The 19,322-nt window shown below is 41.7% G+C and overlaps 2 protein-coding genes across 7 annotated transcripts in view; one reads left to right on the top strand and one right to left on the bottom strand.

Annotated features, from left to right (window-relative positions):
- The window catches only part of marchf1 (membrane-associated ring finger (C3HC4) 1), a 27,207-nt gene extending 10,297 nt beyond the window's left edge, over positions 1-16,910 (top strand). For 3 of the 6 annotated variants that reach the window (XM_028016431.1, XM_028016427.1, XM_028016428.1), the window contains 6 exons: positions 2,215-2,265; positions 3,399-3,454; positions 5,585-6,400; positions 7,187-7,367; positions 9,824-9,968; positions 14,391-16,910. In XM_028016431.1, the coding sequence (XP_027872232.1) occupies positions 5,661-6,400; positions 7,187-7,367; positions 9,824-9,968; positions 14,391-14,983 (1,659 nt within the window). In that variant the 5' untranslated portion in view covers positions 2,215-2,265; positions 3,399-3,454; positions 5,585-5,660 and the 3' untranslated portion in view covers positions 14,984-16,910. Of the gene's footprint in view, positions 1-2,214; positions 2,266-3,398; positions 3,455-3,475; positions 3,875-3,995; positions 4,003-5,584; positions 6,401-7,186; positions 7,368-9,823; positions 9,969-14,390 lie in introns of those variants that run through there. The other 3 variants (XM_028016429.1, XM_028016430.1, XM_028016432.1) reach the window with 3 other exon arrangements.
- Positions 16,703-19,322, bottom strand: tma16 (translation machinery associated 16 homolog; the record flags this gene model as incomplete). The annotated part of the gene is made up of 7 exons (XM_028018848.1): positions 16,703-17,363; positions 18,019-18,061; positions 18,165-18,313; positions 18,684-18,768; positions 18,873-18,910; positions 18,994-19,097; positions 19,182-19,322. Coding segments are annotated over 7 exons (759 nt in total), but the record flags the coding sequence as incomplete, so codon positions are not given.

Here is a 19,322-nt window from a genome sequence, read left to right as displayed (position 1 = left end):
GGGAAGAAGTTGTATCGTAGCAGAGAACAAGGAGATGGGAGGCATGATTGACAGCACTAAGACCCGCCTCCAGGCTCTGATTGGTTGCTTCCAATCAGAGCCCAGAGGCCCAGTGGGAGTCTGGGAAAAGGTAGAGGTCCTCTTTTTTTCCCCTTTTTCTCCAGATTATCTGTGGCACGGTGATTAATATGTAAACACATATGTTTCATATAAAGTTATCTACTGCAGATTTAAATGTTTCACATCATTAACTCAAATTTAATTTCACTCAAAAATGACCTGAACAAATCCAGACAGCATTTTTCAATGATTTCACTGATTAACTAGACCCTAAACAGTCATCCACCTCACTTCATATGCCCTCTGATTGGCTGTTCTAAACAACGCTCCAAATTCTCGACACAAACTCTGCGATTTCTGTTCAGCTAATCTGCTCTGGGAGTTAAAAATGACAAAATAACAGTAGAAAACGTTTCTTTACATTCATGTTTTATATAAATGTATTTTTGCTGTTAGTGGAGCTGAAAAATGATTTTGAATCAAAACTCAAACCTGTCTTCTTTGGCTTCAGGTGAGTTTAATAAATGATAGTAGGGTGGAATATGTTTTTGAACCTGTTTAAAAACCAGAAAATGTATATGTTTAAGAAAACCATATAACTAACAGAGGGTGTCCTGACTTTTCTCCGTGGCTGAGTGCTATAAATATTTTTCTACTGATCCAGCACGGAGCAGACCCAGTCTGTTAAAGTAATCGCCTAAATCCTGAACCGTTAACTCCTGCAGTGAGGAGCCGAGGCCACGGCTGATCAGGCGATGGTGTAGTTCAAGGCCTGAGCGATCGCTGTTCGGGGTAAACGTCCTTAAGTTGCCTTTAAATAGCAACCCTCTGATGAACAGCGTGGTGCCCCTGGAGCTGGACAAACGGCTAATAGGATTCGTGGCTTTAGCGCGGATCACGGTGAAATTGTGAGGACATGTGACCTGTGACCTCTGACGTTGGATTTTAAAACTGTAACTACAGCAGGATCAGGCAACGCCGCAGAAACAGGAGGTGCGAAAAGGCGGTCAGGTTGAACATTAGTTTGTTTTTTATCCACTTTTTCATTTTTGGGAGCAATTACTATAAGATTATCGTGTTTGCAAGCTCGTGTTAATGCGTCACACATTTTGATTTCATTTTTTCTGATCAAACTAGTTTTAAAGGTTAAACTTTGTTTTGGTTGTAAAATCAGGTGGAGTTACGTCATCTGGTTTGAAATTAATATTTTTACAGGCATGAAGCCGAGAGCAGACAACTCCGCTTTTTTTTTTTTCTGATGAGTTATCCTTCAAATGCACGGCACAACGGCAGAGGGATGAAATCACATTTAACACACACACACACACGCACCCATACACACACACACACACACACACACACCCACACGCCATTCATCCATTGCTGATTGGTGTGTGTGTGTGTGTGTTTGCTTTTCCAAGCCAACGTAACTCTGCGACGCTTTGCGCCATCTGAAAAATTCCAACGGTTTCTGAAAGGGGACACGTTGCGCTTTCCAGCCAATATTGGGTTATTACGGTAATTTGACTCCCGCCGTTGTAAGTAGCATGTTTTCTTCAGTTTAATCCTAATTTTTAATAGATTGTTTTAGACTGTAGACGGTAAATTGAAAAGTTCCTGTTGTTGTGGAGAAATGGGCAAATGTATTTACTCACAGGACATTAAAAGAACTTCGTACAATTTAAAATAAGCAAAAAAAAACAAACAAAAAAAAAATATCCAGGTGAATATTTGGAATTTAGGCCTGGTTAACTCGGTATCTCAAGAAAACTATCAGGAAATGATACATACAGAAAACCGGAAAATAACTCGCTATATTTAGAAAACCGTAGGAAAATTAACTTATCTTGAGACAATGGGAAGTTAACTCGTTGTATGGAGAAAAAAACATCTGGAAATTAACTTATCTGGAAAAAAACATTTGGGAAATCAACTCGCTATCTCGAGAAAATGGGTAATTAACATAAGCCACGGAAAAAATGACTTTCCCGGTTTCCGTAGAAAACATCACTGATTCCCTGGGTAGTTTAGAACTGATGGTGATTGTTTCCGTTCTGGAACTGTGTGAGTCGAGCTCCGTCTGGGCCAGCAACATTATGAGGAACAATATTGTTTTATGTTTATGACTCAGAGTTACCTTTGCCTTCTTTGCAGGGAAGGAAAGCTCCTGGGCGCTCTGGCAGTCGGTCCAGCAGCATTTCCAAGGTAATAAATGTGCAAATAATAAAGCCTTATCGGTTAAAGACGTCATAATGTCTACCTGCCTGTGTCAAGGCCCCATCTGACGTCGGCTAATAATCTAGCAGACTTTGCTGAATGGCTCTGAGGAGACACTTTGTTGTTCTTTAATAAATTATTTTTGTATCAAATTTGAAAGAAGCTACTAACATCTCTGTGACACACTGTCACAAATCCAAAGGTGTTGCATAAAATCACATAATACAGCTGAAGAACACTGAGTCACCCCCCCCCTCCTCCTCCTCCTACTCCTCCTCCATCCTTTTGTATTTTTCTAACAGTGAGTCAGACTCTGCTAATCTTTTAAAATGGCAGCAGTGAAACTTTCAGGTTTAGATCTAGTTTTTCCTGTTGTGTAGAGATATTTTTGTCTGCTGGGAAGAGAGGTTTCAGGTTGCAACCTTTACTGCTGCCTAAGACAAAAAGGAGCAGCGTGTCATGACGTGGTACATGAGTGAAAAAGCAGCCGCATGTTAAATACAAGCACAGCCTGAGCAAGTCTTAAGTTACAGGCTCAGAAGTATGCATACAGGCCCACATACGTAAACGATCCCGTACGCATTAGGGGTCGATGCACCGCGACCTCAGGCTTTTTTGTTGTTAACAGCAACACCCTGGCTATACATGTTGCCACTCTTCCTATTAGAATCGGTACCGGCCCTTTAAACTGACTGGATTCCTGGACTGGACCTGGATTTTAAGCACAGCTCACAAAATTATGATACGTTAAGATTAGAGTCATTTCAGAAGTTCACTGTTTGTCAGCTTTTATCTGTGTTTTCATTTCATTTGAAGGCAGTCTAAACTTCTTTTTTATGACTTCATTCCCTTTCTTTGAAACACCTACATGTCAAAGAACCAGACCCTCAGCATGATGCTACCACCACCATGCTTAACAAGTGACAACGTTGAGCATGCTTAAAGCTGGGTCCAACCAGTTTGGATTAGTGTTCTGATTTCAGATGAGAAGATTAGTAGTAAATTAATAAAATAATCAAAATAATATTTTTGGTGCATTGATAATATGAATTTAGAACAGACTGTTAGAGAAGAAAATAAGCATAAAATAAAAGCTTTATTTTTATTCTTATCCCTTTCAGGTCAGCAACACAGCTTCAAGAGCATCAACAACCCCGTCTGCTCAGGACATCTGCAGGTATGTAGCTGTCTGCTACTGCAGAGGAAGGAAGGGCTCTGCATCTGAAAATGCAAAAATAAATGGAGTTATTATATGATATGGAGTCGGGATCGGTATGGAATGAGGAAAGGGAAAATGAGAGCTTGTGGTGGTGATAGTTTGGGGTCCCTTTGGGGAAAACAGGAAATGCGTGTTTGAACCTTTATGTCCCGTCTTCTTCTCACTTCATAATTATTCATTATCCACATCAGAGATTCTCCTTCTGGTTTTGAGCATGTACAGTAAGTTCTACTGCTTGGAGCGGAGGAACAACATGCATCCCGCCCAGGAACAGCTCAGGATTTTAGCATTTGTTTTCAAAAAGTGAATATGGAAAGACTGTGACAACGTGTCACCAGCTATCAGAACAGAAGACAAACGTTTCTGCAGGAACATCAGGTTTTATTTGCACCAATTAAAATTATTATTATTTTTTTGTTCATTTTCTTTGAAGAATGGACTAAAGATGTCTTTTTTTTTTCTTTTTTTTTTTACATAAAACTGGATTTTCCTGGTTCAGTGGTTTGGTGTGTATCGTCGTACCTAAAATAAAGTTTTGTTGCATAAAGTTTTCTCCCCAAATCAAGATTTTCAGATGCTAATTTATGCACGACGCAAATTTTTTCTGTTTGAAACCAGAAATAATAAATGAATTAGTTATTCTTTTGATGTTATAAGTGAATAGTACAACCTTTTCTTTTTGTCTGACTTGCACCTGTTATATCTACAGGTTTTTTTTGCAACGCTATTAACTTCTTTTAGCATTTCCTTTCCATTCGATGTATTGTTGCTCGACTTTATGTGACAGACCAACACAAAGTGGTCTATGGATGTGAAACGGGAGGAAAAATAGGTTTCACAAAAAAACAATGAAAGCTGAAAAATGTGACTTGCACTCAGTTGCATGAAATTCAACAGTCACATATGACATCCGTGTGTGTTTAATTTAACCTCAGTATAAATCTGAACATTAGTTGGACAACCAGCCTCAAATTGAGAACTCAAGGCTCCAACTAAACCTGCAGGCTGGGCAAACAGAGCATGTGGCTGAACACAACATCATCAAAGTAATCCACGGTGGTGGCGGCATCATGCTGTGGGGATGCTTTTCTTCAAGATGTAAATAGAAACTGTTCAGTCCACTCCAAGAACATAAGATCTTGCCAAGTATTTTGGTCTGGTTTCTGGTGCAAAGATCATAGTTTTGTCTTAATACACTTAAATTAAGACAAAACTAACTTACAAGTAAATTTTCAGCAAGAAATAGGAGCTTGTTTTAAGTCAGTAATTCCTTAATATTGGTGAAGCAGAACTAGTTCCTCTGGCAGGTTTGTTTAACTAATAACAAGACAATTTTCCCATATTATAAGTGAAATAATCTGCCTGTGGAACTAGTGTTTTTAATCGACATTAAGAAATTATTGACTTAAACTCACATTTTGCTGAAAGGTTACTTGTAAGTTAGTTTTGTCTTTATTGCGTTATTTTATTATCAGGTAGTCATTTGTAATAACCCTCTATTTTCCTTCCTCTTTTTAATGAAGTAATGCTTTGTGTTTGTCGGTCGCATAAAATCCCAGTAAAATGCATTGAGGTTTGTGGCTGGAATTAGATAAATGAGAGAAAATGAAAGATGCAACAAGTTTCTGAAGCTCTGCAGGGCAGCAACGCCCCGAACATGCAGGAGGCGTCGCTGCTTGGCTTCAGTAGCGTCTCCTCTTACATTTTCTCCTCTTTTTTGATTTAAGGGAGAAATTCTACAGATGCATATCAATCAATAAATCAGTCGACCAAGTGTATTTATGTAGCACATTTCAGCATCAAGGTAGTTCAAAGTGCCTTACATAATAAAAACATCATAGAGTAACCTCTTGAAATCTGTAAAATAAAAAAAAAACATTACATTTTATCGAGTGCCAGCATCAAAATAATCAATTTCTCAAAAATCTGCTGAATATTTTATTTCTTGTTTCCTGCAGTAATGTTCACTGTGCATTTATTTTTTATGTTTTGCACATTCAATTCATAACGTCCCCCCCCCAATTCTGTTCCATCTGCTGTTTTCGTGTTTGTTCATGTCCATCTTCCTCTGTGTGTTTGTGTGCTTAGCTCTGGCCAGCCGACCCGCTTAGATGATATTTCTGAGTCCCACAAGCCCAGCAAGCACAAACCCAATCCCTCTGCCATGACAGTCACCGGCACGGCCCTGAGCTCATCGGCCCAGGCCCAGAAGAAGAAGAGACGGCACCGCCGCAAGAGGAGCAGCTGCTCCACCTTTGACTGCGTGGACCCGAGCGGCAAACAGGAGCAGAGCGACCGCAGCCTCAGCTCCGACCGCAGCGAGCTGGGCGAGAAGCGGGAGCGCTTCTTCAGGAACCGCAAGGAGCTTCCTCCCCGCCTCAGGCGCTCCGGCGCGGCGCAGTCCGACTCCTCCACCGAGGACGAGGCTGGGCGGGAAGCCCGCAGCTGGAGCAAAGAGAAAGCCCGACGAGCGCGGCGCCGCAGTGTCAGCAGCCGAGAGAGGGACGCCGCAGGTGGCCGCGGAGCGCGGCAGGACAAGGGCGAGGCCATGGAGCTGCAGTCGGTGGACTCGGACGAGGAGAAGGAGAACCAGCCCCTGGTGGAGGACAGCGGCGGCCTCAAGAAGAGACACAGCACCAGGGGCTCAGCGAAGAGCCCCGTCTCCCGGAACCAAAGGTCCCGAAGCAGAGAGGGGGAGAAGAAGAGCTGCCGGTCCCGGAGCTCCAGAGACAGCTCCTCACTGGCGGAGGATGGCGAGCAACTGATCACCAAGAGATACCAGGAGAGGGGGTCTGGAGACGGGAACATGTCGGTGCCCATCCCCCAGAACCACTGCGGGGCCGGGGAGGGTCACGGGGGCACAGCCGGACCCGGTTCAGACGACTCTGAGCTGGAGGTCTGCAGGTTAGTGTGTGAACAGGAAGACGACTGACGACTGTACAAAAACACTAAACAGCTGCTTGTTAAAAGTATTCACACCCCCCAACATCATTCACCTCCATTCCTGATGTTCTCATAGAACTGTTTTATTTTATGTAACAAAGTAACAGTGACTCTGCAGAACTCCACAGCTCAAAACCTACAGACATTTATTCAAATTGTGCTCTTATTCACCTACACATCTGATTTATTGAAAAAAAAAACTAGGCTGCACATCTCCCTGAACATTCCCTAGACCCAGTGAAACAAGCTGGTGGCAGCATCATGCTGCTGATGATGATGATGATGGGAGGAGCTCAATATAGGGCAGGGATGGACAAAAAAATCCACAAAGGACTTGAGGCCTGGTCAGATGTTCAACCTCAGGCTGGACAGTCAGGGAGCGCTAGAGCAGCATGGATTCAGATGACACTTTGATACGTTAGAATGTCCTAGCCAAAGTTCAGAGCTGCAAAAGCTGCCTTTGAAAAGTTACCCTCCGAGAAGAACAACCTCCTGGCGGACACTTTTCTTTTTATTGTTTAAAAATGTTTAAGCATGCTTCATTTACCTTTTATTTCTTATTTTTTGTTGGTCTGTCAAAAAAAAAAGAAGACGAATGAAATGCATTCTTCATCAAACACTTCATCAGTCTGTTGTAAGTTGACAAAATGTGAAGCAGTTTCAGGGACATGAACACTTTTGAGGGGCCTTGTGTTTCCCTCTCATGATGTGTGTGTGTGTGTGTGTGTCATGTGTGTTTCTGCGTAGGATCTGCCACTGTGAGGGGGACGAGGACTGTCCACTGATCACGCCCTGCCGCTGCACCGGCAGCCTGAGCTTCGTTCACCAGGGCTGCCTCAACCAGTGGATCAAGTCGTCCGACACGCGCTGCTGTGAGCTCTGCAAGTTCGACTTCATCATGGAAACCAAGCTCAAACCTCTGAGCAAGGTGAGCTCACACACACACCCACACCCACACCCACACACACACACACACACACACTCATCGAGCCTCCTGAGAACTCAGCTCTGACCAGTGAATACCCAAACACTGAGCTTCAGTAAAAGTACAAATAAATGGACAAAAATGTGCTTCAGTGAAAGTAAAACTACTAGACTCATTTTTTTTAACTTGAGTAAAAGTAAGTAAGTAGATGCTGTTAAAAATAGTGAAGTATTGAAAGTAGTGGTAGCTACTTGTTACATGTATCCCCTACACTGCAAAAACACAAAAATCCTACCAAGTATTTTTGGTATATTTCTAGTTTCCAGTGCAAATACCTCATCTACTTGCAAGGAGATTAAACTAACTTCTAAGTAACTTTTCAGCAAGATACAGGAGCTTTTTTAAGTCAATAATTCCTTAATATCCAATGAAAAGGTTCTGGTTCCACTGGCAGATTATTTCACTTATAACATGAGAAAAATCTTGTGCTGTAAGTGAAATAATCTGCTAATGGAACAGATCATTTCTCATCAATGTTAAGGAATTATTGACTCCTATGTCTTTCTGAATAGTAACTTGTATTTTAGTTTTGTCTTATTTCAAGTGTATTGAGATATTTACTCTAGAAACTGAACCAAAAATACTTCGTAAGATTTTGCTTTTGCAGTGAAATGCAACGGTCTTGTATCATTAAGTGTGTCTGCTGTATGTATTTTTCCTTTACTACATTAAGAGTGTTGTTGCATTTTAACGAACAATTAATATTTTCATTGTATTTACTCTTTGTTACATAATTCACACTTGGATTTGTGATTCTGTGCACCATAATTTCAGGGACAACCTGCAGCATTAAACGCCATTAAGCTAACTAAGAAAGAGGAACGATTATATCTTTCAATGTTTTTATTTAAAACAAAGAAAACCGATGTGGTTCAAGTAAAACTTGCTTTAATCATTTCTACTGACATTTGACCTCCAGTTTGTCATCAACTCCACAGCTACAGAAATACAGCATGTAACGGCAAACAATATTTTAATTTCCTCACACCAGTTTCAGTTTCAAAACTTGTTTTGTTTTTTTTGTTTGTTTGTTTTTAACTGGCTAACTCGAATAATTTATTTTATACTTTCAAATAAATAAACAATTAAAAAACACACAATATGATATGAATGTAACGCAGCACGTTATAGTGGAATAGAAAGTACAGATATTTAATGTAAAATGTAATGGAGGACAAGTCACGATGAAACCTACTTAAGAAAAGTACAGATACACGAACAATGTACATAAGTACAGTAAGTAACTAAGTATTTGTACTTCACTCCATCACATCACTGACTCTAACACTTTAGTTCTCAGTGGAAGCTCTCTCACCATGTCTCTGTCTGCGTCTCTGTCTCCGTCTCTGTCTGCGTCTCTGTCTGCGTCTCTGTCTGTGTCTGTGTCTCTGTCTGTGTCTCTGTCTGCGTCTCTGTCTGTGTCTCTGTCTGCGTCTCTGTCTGCGTCTCTGTCTCTGTCTCTGTCTGCGTCTCTGTCTGTGTCTCTGTCTCTGTCTGCGTCTCTGTCTGCGTCTCTGTCTCTGTCTGCGTCTCTGTCTGTGTCTCTGTCTCCGTCTCTGTCTGTGTCTCTGTCTGCGTCTCTGTCTCCGTCTCTGTCTGCGTCTCTGTCTCCGTCTCCGTCTCTGTCTCCGTCTCTGTCTGCGTCTCTGTCTCCGTCTCTGTCTCTGTCTCCGTCTCTGTCTCTGTCTGCGTCTCTGTCTCTGTCTCTGTCTGCGTCTCTGTCTGCGTCTCTGTCTCTGTCTCTGTCTCTGTCTGCGTCTCTGTCTGTGTCTCTGTCTCCGTCTCTGTCTGTGTCTCTGTCTGCGTCTCTGTCTCCGTCTCTGTCTGCGTCTCTGTCTGTGTCTCTGTCTGCGTCTCTGTCTCCGTCTCCGTCTCTGTCTCCGTCTCTGTCTGCGTCTCTGTCTCCGTCTCTGTCTCTGTCTCCGTCTCTGTCTCTGTCTGCGTCTCTGTCTCTGTCTGCGTCTCTGTCTGCGTCTCTGTCTCTGTCTCTGTCTGCGTCTCTGTCTCTGTCTCTGTCTGCGTCTCTGTCTGTGTCTCTGTCTCCGTCTCTGTCTGTGTCTCTGTCTCCGTCTCTGTCTGCGTCTCTGTCTCCGTCTCCGTCTCTGTCTCCGTCTCTGTCTGCGTCTCTGTCTCCGTCTCTGTCTCTGTCTGCGTCTCTGTCTCCGTCTCTGTCTGCGTCTCTGTCTCCGTCTCTGTCTCCGTCTCTGTCTGCGTCTCTGTCTGTGTCTCTGTCTCCGTCTCTGTCTCTGTCTGCGTCTCTGTCTCCGTCTCTGTCTCCGTCTCTGTCTGCGTCTCTGTCTGTGTCTCTGTCTCCGTCTCTGTCTCCGTCTCTGTCTGCGTCTCTGTCTGTGTCTCTGTCTCCGTCTCCGTCTCTGTCTGCGTCTCTGTCTGTGTTCCAGTGGGAGAAGCTGCACATGACGAAGAACGAGAGGAGGAAGATCTTCTGTTCGGTTTTGTTTCACCTCATAGCTATAGTGTGTATGTTGTGGTCTGTCTACATTCTGGTCAAGAGAACCACGGACGAGATCCGACTGGGGAAGAACGGTCAGTACGCTCCCGTCTGCCCTCAGGCTGAAACACAAACCCTCAGCAGGACCCTGTGCTGTTTCCCCACGTTCCTCGTTTAAAAGAAATACAAAAATAATAGGTGAACACTACAAATGTTTGGAGTCATTTCTTTATAGTTTTCTTGGAACCACCCAGATATCAAACGACTCTTGAGATTCAAGGGATGAACTCTTGAACAGTCGGCGTTCTTGGCAAAGAAATAGTTTGGTCTAGAAACTTTGTCATCACAGCCTAAAAGCAAAGAAATTTGTTCTGGAGTTTAATTTTTGAGAAATAGTAAAGATTGCACAGCTTGACCTTCTGAAGGTCATCCTTAAGCATCAACCAGGCAAAGCTTTATTTAGCTCATGAAATGTGTCGTACAGATCAAATGTAGGATAATTCATCTCTCAGCTCGTTTATCGGCTGTTCATTTGTTAAACACACGAAAGATTCGGGTTGTCTACTTTATTTTCTCCTCTTGTCAATTTTCTTAATTTTACATCGATGCTGAACTGAAACTCAGTGAAAAAACATCCAAAGTTTAAACTGATTGGGAAAAAGTCTGGTTCCTTAGAAGCAAAATATAAAGAAAAGACGCAATTCCTCTCTGAGTCGCTCATGTGATAAATTGGAGATGTTCTGATTCAGATTTTTTTTTTTAGTTTCTGATCCAATACCGACGTGTGACTTTAAATATTTGCAGATATTTATGTTTTCCCATCCAGAATACTTTTACTTAAACATGCAGCTGTGAAAATGTTTTATGGCTCAAAAACTGTTTTTGCATAATATGATGCATCATAATTTAGTCCTGTATGTTTTCCCTCCCAGCTCTAAAATATCTAAACAAGGTCAAGCTGTCCACTGACTAGCCGCCCATAAAAAGTCTCAGTCTTACATCTAGATATTGGCTGATGTAGCTAACCTAAAGAATGCATATATCAATATACTCCAAACATGTTTATATGCATTTTAACATGGAAGTGCAATTATTTATCTTAAAATTCTAGATTAAAATTAGGTAAAAATATGACTAAGTGTCTTTGAATACTTAGAAAAGCGCTATACAAATAAAGTATATTGATTTCATGACCTTTTACCTTCATTTATGCCAATCATCCTTTTGGGTCGATTTATTTAAATGCTGACGAAAGAGCGCCGTTGTTTTTGCAGCTGTGTGTGTGGATTAATATCCTTCTTAGTATTTACTTTTACTTTTCTTCATATTTACTGCACATAGAGTTTAAAGTCAGTTTAGTTTGGAGGAAGTTTTGGATAATTTAGGGTCGTCATGAGGAAACATCACAGGGTACCTTTAAACTCTTCACCTGTCTGACTCTGACTGCATGACTTTAAAAATGTTGTCTATGAATCGTTGCTCATTTTTTTTCTAATTTAGTAAAAATTGTGATTGTGGTGTTTAGTTTGTAGAACCAGTAAAAGGTTTGGACACATCTATCCATTCTTTAACTATATAAAACCAGCTTTTTACTGGCACTGAGAAACTACTGTGGTGGTGATCCTTTGAAACATCAATCTGCCCAATCTGGACAAAAGTGTAAAAGATAAGAGAGTTTTCTAGAATGCATCAAGAGTTTAGAAGAGATTTCCTGAAGGCGGTTTGTCTCCCTCTCACAAGGTCAGGTGTCAATTTAGTCTATTTTCTGAATAGTTAAAGAAGAAACCTCCTGTGTGTTTCAAACTCAATTAAATTTTTTTTTTTCAAGCCTGAAAATTGTATGAAAATAACTTTTTAAGCGTGCCCAACCCTGAAAATAAGCTGACATTTTGTTGTTTAATCAAAATGAGACCCATCAGACCTTTTTACAGCCAAACACAGAAAGGAGATGTATAGAATATTTACCTGTTAGCATAAAAGTTACATTTTGAAAATTAAATTGCATTGACTCAGCTCATTTCAATCCTGTTGATTTACTTCAAAGTTTTTGAGAAAGTTAAAATTCAGTAATAATTTTGGAAAAATATATTGTTTGAAAATTCAAATGAAGGAAAACTGCAAGACATGGAGAATTGCTGTTCTGTTGTCAAAAAATAAACTCAAAAGTCAAGATTCAGACTTTCATCATAATCAGAAGGCAACAGAAAGCTTCCCACTTCCTCGCTGACTAAAAATAATCATAAACACTCCCAGCATGTAGCAGCTTTCAAACGCTCGCAAACTGGTTTGGGTGTTAAATTTCTCCTCCTGACTGTGGAAGGAGAAGTTGAGGATGGGAGGATGGTTTCACTTGTGTCAACATTATATGAGTTTTCCACTAATGTGGTAAAACCTGTAACCAGTTTTTAAAAAGTCAATAACAGCTGCAAGTCATCGCAGCGTGCTGCTTGAGTCTGTCACTGAGGACGTTCAGGACGTCTGAGGGTTAAAGCACAAACATGTCGGCGCTCATTGGGCTTCTAGGTGTTTCCATGCGCCTCTAGTGGTTTTGTACTTTGTTATTTAATCATTCCTGGAAAAAGAGCAGCTCAAACCAGCTCGCTTGCTTCACTAGCTGCGTTCTCATTACAAACAAATGTGCACAAAACTTTGTCCGTCTTCCCCTGATGTAAAGAAACAACAAAAAAAAACAATTTCGTAATTGCGGTGTTTCTATTAAATAGGAAACACAATTAAAATCACACGTGAATAGGTTTGCTCACGTGATAAGTCATTTAAAAACACGCTGTGTCATCGTCCTCATACTTCCTGTTGTCGTCTTCTTCGTGGTTTTCGCCAGTGGCAACATCCGGTTGTTGATCATGTGACTCTTCTGCTACAAATAAAATGTCTCTATTGCGGATTTGCGGGACAACCGATTTCAATCTAGCTGAAAAACCACCCCGTGAAAACTTCTGATCGAAAAACGAGAATTTTTTTGAAACTGGCACGTTTCCATTGAGCAAATGTATTTTCAAAATCTCAACTTGTGCTATTAGATGGTCAATGAAAAAGCAGCTACTGTTACCAGGGACACGGTTGTTCCAGCCATTTCTATTTAATGGCATTTCACATATTCTTCCAGCTGGGGTAAACTGATTAGTTTTATTAAGCACAGCTGTCTGAACTGATTATTTTGGAAGAATCTGAGGAAAATTATATTTCTTATGTCTTCCCCGAGTTCCTTTGATGTTCTCATTCTTCAGAGTATTGGTCAATCTATTGAGTGCTGTCAAATTGATCATTTTATGAGCAAAATGTTGGCTGCACTCAATCATGATTATCAGCAAGATATTATTGCGCCACGGCCTCGTCAGGCGTTCCTAGAGAACTTTTAGCACCATCTTTTAAAAGATTTGGAGATTTTTTGATCATTTGTAGATTAGAGAAAACGTGATGAAGTCACACCTGCGCAAATATGATGAGGCCTGATGTCGGTCTAAGATCTTTCGACCAATTAGGAACTGTGAACACACAAATGACAGCCTTTCTAGAAATATTGTGCAGCACCATCTGGTGTTTGTTAAAAGGAACTGCAACTGTTTCACCGGATCGGAGCAGATGAAGTCCCCCTGACTTCAGCTGACATGAAATGCTGTAAAGAAGCAGGCAGGAAGTGTCGTTTAGTTTTATTTTAAGAAACGAAGAACAGTTTGTGGAAACCTTAACAAAAAGGTGAAGTTCTAGATCCTCTCTATCTGAGCATTTTCTGAATTTATCTAGCCTTTAGCAGGTTGATGAAAGTAACACCACAGAAGTTCAGTCTGTTTGACTCCGTCTTCTTTTTTCACGTTGAAAACAAAAACAAGACTCTCAGTGCTTTGTTGTGTTGTTGTGTGCTGTCGTCATATTTTAGATGACTAAAACATAGATATTAAACACGGCTTATATGTTTAGAAATGACTTTAAAGCTGCAGTACTTAACTTTTATAAAGAAACAAATGGTAAAACTATCACTATGTCACAATATAATATGAGACAAGATATAATCTGTGAAAGAATTGAGCTCCTCCACCTTCTCCCTGAGCTGTTATTGCTAACCAAAAGAATGCAGCATTTCCAACCAAAAGCAACCAATCAGAGCCAAGGGGAGGGTTTTATTGCTATCAGTCACCCTCATGAAGGTGCTGCTAAATCGGTGGCCATGCTAACTAACCTTAGCATTCCCAATGGGCTCTGCTGAAGGGGGGAAGCTGTATGGCAGCAGACAGCAAAATTGGAAAGAGATGGAGGTTGAGCAGCTTGATTGGCAGCGCTAAGACTCACCTCTGGGCACTGATTAGTTGTTTCTTGTTGGCACTGGGAGAAAGCTGAGGAACTTGATTTTATGTATGTCTCACACCATACTGTCACAACATATTGACAGTTTCAACAAATATATAAAAATAAATATATATATTTTTTATGAAAGTTACATACTGCAGCTTTCAATCATAGCTTCAGACAAGCAGAGAAATTACTCCCGCTCTTGATTGCAGATGAGTTACGGAGAGTTTCTCTTCTAAAGTACTATTCAGCTCAGGGTAAGCAGCTCTGCGCACACACTCTCCCCCCGTCCTCCAGCGCTCCCCTTGGAGCCCGGCTGACTGCGGGTTGGGGGGTTCTCTGCCTCCACAGGTGTGCTGGAGTGGCCCTTCTGGACCAAGCTGATCGTGGTGGCCATCGGCTTCACGGGCGGCCTCATCTTCATGTACATCCAGTGCAAAGTTTACCTGCAGCTGTGGCGCCGCCTCAAGGCCTTCAACCGCATCATCACGGTGCAGAACTGCCCGGAGAAGAACCTGCACCACCCACCTCAGGCCCGGCCCGGTGCCATGTCCAACGGGAAGCACGGAGCTGTGGAGGTTCCCGTCGCTCCGGCTTCCGCTCTGGCTCCTGCTCCAGCTCAGGACATGGACTCGGACTTGTCCGTGGAGGCTGCGGTGGCTCCGGACCCAAACCCCGTCTGACCGATGCCCCTGCATGCCGGACCACTCTGTGCTCTGTTCAGAGAGCAAGGCGTGATTCAAGACTCAGGTGGTACTTTCTACTCAGCCTCAGCGATAACTGGTCTTTGAGATGCAGCAGATGAGTCTAAGTACTGATCCCGTCCAGGACAGCTGGCATGATGTGGAGGAACAAAACGCAAGAGACCAGTAAGAAAAGGGAGACAATAAGAGGGGGACTGAAGAGAAAAGACGTGGTTTAATGGCTTGTTGATGCCATGTTATAAGTATGCACTTTCTAAACCTGCACTGATAGAAATGATGTAGTTGAAACTCCTGACGATGGGGTCAACCAGAGGTCAGTGTGCTTCAAATATGCCTAGCAAACTGAAGACCGAGTTCACATATAAAGCTTCACACATCCCACATATACCAGACAATATATAATACGATAGACACATGATCAATATCAATGGATAATGCAACTGATAGAAAATTAAATATTGAGAATATTCACTGAACTCCACAGCATTCTGGAAGATGTAGGCAAAGTTTAGCTGCTCAAGGCTAGCAAAGCAAAGTTGCTGATATCAGGTGGTCAGGTAACAACCAGCCCCTCATTCTACGCTGTTTGCTTCGTACAGTCCAGATTCTCAGCTGTTGAGAAACGATTGCTTCCTGGAGGCATGGAATCAGGTGAAGTTTTAAACTTTACCCAAATGCCAACATTTCTCCGTGACATATGTAATGCGCTGGCTTCCTAGCTGGGAAGCTATGAAGCTTCCTGAAAATTGGCTGCACTGTAAACAATCGTCCTCCGCTGCAAAGAGAGAAGTGCAGGGCTAAACAAGATGGCTGTCATTTGATAATTCGATATTTGGAAGCGAGACCAAAGCACACTCTGATCGACTTCGTTCACTTCCCACACTGCCATTGCTAAAACAGGCAAATCTAAAACAGTGCAGAAAATCAACGTCATCGTTGTCGACTCCTCCTTCTGTTTCTGATTGGCCTGGTAGAAAATCTACTGGAGGAAAATCAGTGTTGGGAGAAAACCCATACTGAAGGATAGTGGCGTCAACTGACTCACTCATTGGTTACCTAGCAACAACCTGTTCAGTAACTTGCGCAGCAGGAGTGTCAGGTTTTGCCACAGTGTCTCATAACTTCTTAAAAAATAAAAATCAGCATGGAGAGAAAACTGTGGCTAAAACAGGAACAGTCACACCAGAAGTTTGGCAGGATTTTAAATATCTAAAACAAAAAACTAATCAGTAATTATCAATAGACTGATATGAAACACTTATGTTTTTCAGCCATATCGTCGAAATATCCAGCAGGTGATGATGTAGAAATGTACATTAGTTCAAATCCTCTCAGCCGCCACCTCTAACCGTCACATTTACACACTGATCAGACCCACTAACTGGTTTTGTCTACATTGCAGAAGTATTCGTGCCCCTGAAAATCCCTCCTGTCAAACTGCCCCGGGGCAGATGTGGCTACAAGCTAGCTCCCCACCATCAGTGTGTGAAGGACTCTGGAGATGTAGAAGAACAGGACTTTAAGATATTTAACATTCTGTCATTACAGCCACAAAGTTCCTTCATTTCAACAGGATTTTATTTGATACACAAACATAAAATAAAGTTCTGGATGCATTTTAATGTAGCCTCCCTTTTATCTGACACTACTAAATAAAACCCAAGAGTTCCACAGAGCGGTTCATATGAGACTTTGTCCATGACTTGAAGCACACTGACACCTTCAAACACTCAGGTCTTCAGACACCAAAGACTTGTAATTATTAAAGCATTTAGTCTTAATTCCAGTCTGAATCTAAATATGTGACCTTTTTAAATGTATTAGGGCAGTTTTGTTGTCGTTTGTGGTTCTTACTCTGCAGTCAGTGATTTCAATGTCAATATGATTAGAGGTTTTACAGTTGCCATCTGTTGGTGTTTTTTTTTTTTTGTTAGATTGCAGCCGTGTTTGTCTAAACCTTAAAAAGAGATGAATGTTTAATTTTCTAAAGTTTTCTACAGATGTGATTTCCAGTGTCACAGGTCACAGTTCAGGGGTCAGAGCGTGTTTATGTCTTCGATCCACAGTCTGTTCATAGCTCTGATTGGAGACGCCGTGGGTTACATGCAAAACCTTTTTTTTTTTTTGTCTGTGCAATAAACGATGAATGTAGAACATCCAAAAAGCTGCTGCTGTTATTAAACCCAACGGAAAAGGTTTGGTGCGGCTGAATCTGAAGGTCTAGCACCATCTTGTGGACAGTCGTGGCAGAGCAGCGTGATCCAGTCAGACTGAGGTGAGTGTTAGTGAGACTCTGGCATCTCCATGTTGTCATCCAGCGCCTCTTCTTCATCATCTTCATCTCTTCTATCATCATCTTCATCATCATTATCATGCTCCACCTCCTCTTTTTCCTCCGTCTCAGCCTTTGTGTCCAAAACTTTGCTTGAAACGTTTCGCATTTTTATGTTTGGAAGTTTCTTCAGATCTCCAGTCCAATCTCTGAAGAAAATTTTAAAAAAATATTTAGTTTTTCCCCCTATACTTGAGAGACATGTTATAAAGAGTCTTAATGAAAATCTTATTGTATTTTCAACATGTTTTGTACCTTTTTTTTATTATTATTGCCGTTTCTAGGAACAAGGGTTGTGAATTTGATCAGATTATGTGTGGATTAGGCAAAATTACACATTAAGGCTTGAATATATACATACACTTAGGGCTGGACAATAAACTAATATATATTTCAATATTGCACATTATCAATATAAATAGATAATACATCTGGTAGAATATTCAGTATATAGAATATTCACTGAACTAAGTGTTTGTTTCCCGTTTTATTGTTTTGGGTTGTTTTATTTTGAACATTTAAAATATCCAGTTTCAGTGTTAAGTGTTATTTACAAAATTAAAGTTTACTGGTCTTTGAGAAGGTGAACTTGCTTATTATATCCTTACCAATACGTCACTCGCAATTGGTCTCAAACCAGTGTTATCGTTAATTGTTAACCAATGTCCTCTTTTGTGATGGTAAGGGTTTGGGTCAGAAGGGTTGAGTCTAGGACACGACTGTGTGTTTCATTACGATCCGGCAAATCAAAACTGGACTTGGAATGGATCAGTTAGGTCTAATTAGTGTGCCTCAAAATCTGACCTGAATGATTTCAGATGCTTGGTGTTGATGATGTCTGGGATCTCTGAAAAACAAACAAACAAACAAAAAAAAACAACAAGGAAAGATGGAATCTGACCGGAATTATCAATGTGCACAGCTGCTTTGTGTCTCCGGCAGTGACTCACCCAACCCAGCGCCCTCAAACTGCGCCCGCTCTCGCTCTACGCTCTGTTTGATGGCCGCTTCTCTGGCGCCGTGGAGACGACCCTGACGACCCTTGATCCCGTTCACCAACTCGATCTGCTCGAGCTCCGAGTCGAATCTGTGGAGGTACCTGAACAATCCAGACAAACATAGTCAGCCCTATAAATACAGCAGTGCTGGTAACTCTGGTTCTGCTGCTCTGACTTAAACTCAACATTCAGAGATCATAGAAATCCTTCAAACTTGGACACATTTAAATCATGGAAGGTTCTCCACGGTCTAGAACTACTTATCCAGATATATCAGTTATAAATGGTTGGACAAAAAACCAATACTTATCTCACAATAGATGCTCAATATCAGTTAATAACCATCTACAAAAAGACTTTGAAGAATTTGGAGTTAATGAGTTACAACATTTAATTTCCCTTTGGGATCAATTAAGTATTTTTGAATTGAATTAAAGGTCTGGGAAGAGCCAGCAGAACCGGGTCTGGTACCTTTCAACAACCTGACAGGCATCTCTCTTGGTGTAACTCGTCTTGTTAGGATCCAGTTGACTCTGAAACCACAGCAGCTTCTCACCTGTGATTTATAACAAGCAGAACCGTGAGCTCACAGGCCTCTAGCTTCACAACAACAACTATTCTTATATTTATTTTTTATTATAAATAGAACCACAAACTCGCCTATGTTGCTCAGGCGTGTTGCTTTTTCACTCTTCATCCTGTAACATGAAAGAAACGCCAATTAGCCTAAAGAGGTCCAAACAGCTGGAAGCAGCGCCGGTTCTGGTTCTCATGGACTGGCCTCTCCTTCCGCTTCAGCCGGACGTCCTCCCGGTTCAGGTAAGCGGCCTTCCTGCTGAACGGATGGACGACTTTGTCCGCAGCTTTGCTCTTCTGGGCCTTCGGCTGAGGAACACAGTAACAACCATCAGTTCTCCGTCCTTCTAGCCGCGGCTGCTGTCAACACACGGCAGACTCACGCTGCCTTACCATCTCGCTCTCAGGAGTACGCGCGTGGAGCTTGTGTTGACAAGTGAACAGGAAACGGAAATGGTCCTTCACTGAAATACGTCCCGGAAGAAAATTTGCTTGCTGCGATTTTGTTCTTGAGTTCCGGATCACTTGGTTCAA

The sequence above is a fragment of the Xiphophorus couchianus genome, chromosome 5 (genome assembly GCF_001444195.1).
Source record: "Xiphophorus couchianus chromosome 5, X_couchianus-1.0, whole genome shotgun sequence".
NCBI lineage: Eukaryota > Metazoa > Chordata > Actinopteri > Cyprinodontiformes > Poeciliidae > Xiphophorus > Xiphophorus couchianus.
The sequence above is the reverse complement of the archived record's forward strand: the minus strand, read 5'-3'. Positions and strand labels throughout refer to the sequence as shown.